At 62.8% G+C, this 3,223-nt stretch overlaps 1 protein-coding gene across 1 annotated transcript; it reads left to right on the top strand.

The window, feature by feature from the left end:
- Positions 1–2,098: 2,098 nt before the first annotated feature.
- Positions 2,099–2,944, top strand: FOXE3 (forkhead box E3; the record flags this gene model as incomplete). Its single annotated transcript, XM_081087405.1, has 1 exon — positions 2,099–2,944. The coding sequence occupies exon 1, from the start codon at positions 2,108–2,110 to the stop codon at positions 2,942–2,944; it is 837 nt and encodes a 278-aa protein (XP_080943531.1). The 5' UTR covers positions 2,099–2,107.
- Positions 2,945–3,223: the final 279 nt, after the last annotated feature.

Below are 3,223 nucleotides of genomic sequence, written 5' to 3'. Positions count from 1 at the left end.
AACCGGTTGACTCTTCATTGCTGTGGGGTGGGCGATTGTCTTCTACAGCCCCCGCTGCCCCCTGCACCCACCTCTCTCAGCCGAAACTGTCTGTGTGTCTGTCCACCAGACTGCGAGTCTCTTCATCTCTGTCCTCCCTGAGTGCTGGCAAAGGGCCTGGCACACCTGCTCAGTGACGGATGTGGCTAAGCTGAGGCAGGAGAAATGAGGGAGGGGTGGGCTTGGAATCCATGTGGAATTGACAGGACTTGCAGATTGCTTGGGTGTGGGAGTGATGGGGGAGGGTAAGAGCCCGAAGTGATGTCTGTATTTCTGATCTGGGTGGTGAGGGGAAAGGGGCCCATTTGCGGAATCGGGAATACAGGAAGGGGAGCAGGTGGGGGGTACGCTAGGTTGAGCGTGATGTGCAGTGAACACTTTGGAATATGCTGACCTAGGCATATTTTGCAGCTAAAGTTGTGAGGGCTGGAAGAACTCTATAGTAAATGATTTCTGTAGTCCCAGCTTTAAAATAGGATGTTCTCAGAAGTCATGGTGCTGGTGCTCTGAACTCTGGGTCTAATTCCAGCTCTGCTGCTGGCTGTGTGAAGTCAGGTCAGTCACTCAGCCTCTCAGAGCCTTAGCTTCCTCATCTGCACAACAGGAATGGCTGCCTATAGCACAAGGCGTTCACACTTAGGAAATGCTCAGTTATGATGGCTGTTATATTATCAGCTGAGACTGGAATTGAGAGGTGGGCCCTTAAGTCTTATTGTGGATTTTGAAGCCCTGGCCTATAGGCCTGCTGCACCCAGGGGCATTCCACATCAGGGCCCAAACTGGGGTGAGGCACGTAGGGGCCCACATTTAAGGAGCCCCTGGTTCACAAGTACTGACCCTGCACTTGCACCACCCTGAGAGTGAGTGCCCCCTTAAATGGAGGCCTTGGGAATGCCACTTGCCTGTCCTACCCCCAGCCCTGCTCCCATGATCTTGCCTGTACCCAAGACAGCCTTTTAAGACAAAGCTCCTCTATGCTTTGGTTTCCCCAAGCCCAGGCTGGCTCTCCTGTCACTTTAGAAAGGTTTCCTGAACTAGGCTCAGGGTAGCATCACCTCTGGATGGTGATGGTGGGTGACACTTCCCAGAGTGAGAATTTATTAAAAACTGCTAAGACCCCTGCCTGCCCCTCCTCCCCAGCCCCACTGAGATGTGAGTGTAGCATTTCTGTGTCAGTCCCCAGCTCTTTCAGACCTCCAATCTGTGGAAGCTCTTGGGGGGTCTCTCTCTGGCCGGTACCTGATCCCTTGGAACTCTTGGAACTCTGGGCTGTGTTCTGTGCATCTTCCCAGTGGGCCGACTGCGTGTGTGCTCGTGTGCGCGCGCGTGCGTGTGCAAGGGAGCCCCTTTTCTAGAGCAGAAGGGACATGGAGAAGGGGAAGCCAGAAGGGCAACTCCAAGTTAAGGATTCTCGGGGCTCTTGATTTAAAGCAGTCTTCTGCTCCTTTTCAAAGGATGCTCACAAGTGTCCTGGATGGAACAGGGTTGCGGGGGAGGCAGGAGAGAGAGGTGATGGTGTCCGTGGAGGCCCTGAGGCAAAGCCAACCTCCCGGCTCTGTGCTTCCCCATTGCCTCTTGTCTGAGGTGGGCCTGACACTTCCCTGACCAACACAGGTTAGGATGCAGAAGGCTGGCCGGGAGGCCCTGGTGGCTCTCATCTCTGCCCCAGGTGGGAGGCAGGACTCAGCTGGGAGAACCATAATGGGGAGGGGCCCCAGCGATTGGGTGGATTTTTGATTAGCACTGACCCATAAGGGAGGAAGTTGAGGGAGATCTTAGAGGAAAGGAAGCTGATGAATTCGGTTGGACTGACTCCATGGAGATGGGAAAGGGATGAGGCTGGGTCTGGAAAAGGCTGACCCGAAGGGAGGAGACCAAGGGAGGGGCAAAATGTAGGGCTGGGGACTGGGAGCACGGTAAGGGGACCGGGAAAGCTAAGTAGGGGGAGGCGCTGGCCAGGGGGGAAGGTCCGAGCCTCCTGCCTAGATGGGGGCGGGGGAGGGGCGCTGTGTCATATAAGGCGGGTCGGCGGCCCCTCTGCGGTCTCCCGAGGACTGGGCGCAGCGACATGGAGCCCCCCGCCTCCTTTCTGGGCTTCCCGGCCCTGCCCTCGGTCGCGCCGTCGGGGCCGCCGCCGTTGCCGCTCGCCGGAGCCGAGCCCGGGCCGGAGCCCGAGGGGGCGCCCGCGGGCCGCGGGGAGCCGGAGCCCACACCGGGCCCGGGCCGGCGGCGGCGGCGGCCCCTGCAGCGCGGGAAGCCGCCCTACTCGTACATCGCGCTCATCGCCATGGCGCTGGCGCACGCCCCGGGCCGCCGCCTCCCGCTGGCCGCCATCTACCGCTTCATCACCGAGCGCTTCGCCTTCTACCGCGACAGCCCGCGCAAGTGGCAGAACAGCATCCGCCACAACCTCACGCTCAACGACTGCTTCGTCAAGGTGCCCCGCGAGCCGGGCAACCCGGGCAAAGGCAACTACTGGACGCTGGACCCGGCGGCCGCCCACATGTTCGACAACGGCAGCTTCCTGCGGCGCCGCAAGCGCTTCAAGCGCGCGGAGCTGCCCGCGCCCCCGCCGCCCGCGCCGCCCGGCCCCTACGCGCCCTTCCCGCCCGGCCCCGGGCCCGCGCCGCCCGCGCGCCTCTTCGGCGTGGACAGCCTGGGGAGCCTGCCGCCCGAGCTGGCGGGGCTCGGCGCCCCGGAGCCGCCCTGCTGCGCCGCGCCCGACGCCGCCTTCCCGCCCTGCGCCGCCGCCTTCCCGCCGCTCTACGCGCCCGAGCGCCCGGGGCTGCCCCCGCGCCCCGCCGAGCCGCTGCTGGCCTTGGCCGGGCCGCCGGGAGCGCTGGGCCCGGGGGAGGCCTACCTGAGGCCGCCGGGCTACTTGCCGGGCCTGGAGCGCTACCTGTGAGCTCTTCCCCGCAGGCAGCGGCCGCCTGGAGACCCCCTTTCCCCCAGGACTGGGGCGCTGAGCTCCCCAACTTTGCCTCTTGGATTGAGCACACCTGTTACCTCTTTCCATGGGGAGAATCCCACCGTCTCTCCTCCGGACTGAACCCTCTCTACCTACCCCACTATGTGAGCCCCTCGTTTCTTCTCCTCTCCGCCCCCCCCCCCCACCCCGTGAGCCCCCACCTGTGCGCTTCCCCGGTGCCCGTGCCCTTGTTGATCCCCTTTCCCCGCGCCCAGT

Source organism: Myotis nattereri (genome assembly GCF_964212035.1).
Source record: "Myotis nattereri genome assembly, chromosome: 3".
Classification (NCBI taxonomy): Eukaryota; Metazoa; Chordata; class Mammalia; order Chiroptera; family Vespertilionidae; genus Myotis; species Myotis nattereri.
Note: the sequence above shows the minus strand (reverse complement) of the source record. Positions and strands in the feature narration are given on the sequence as shown.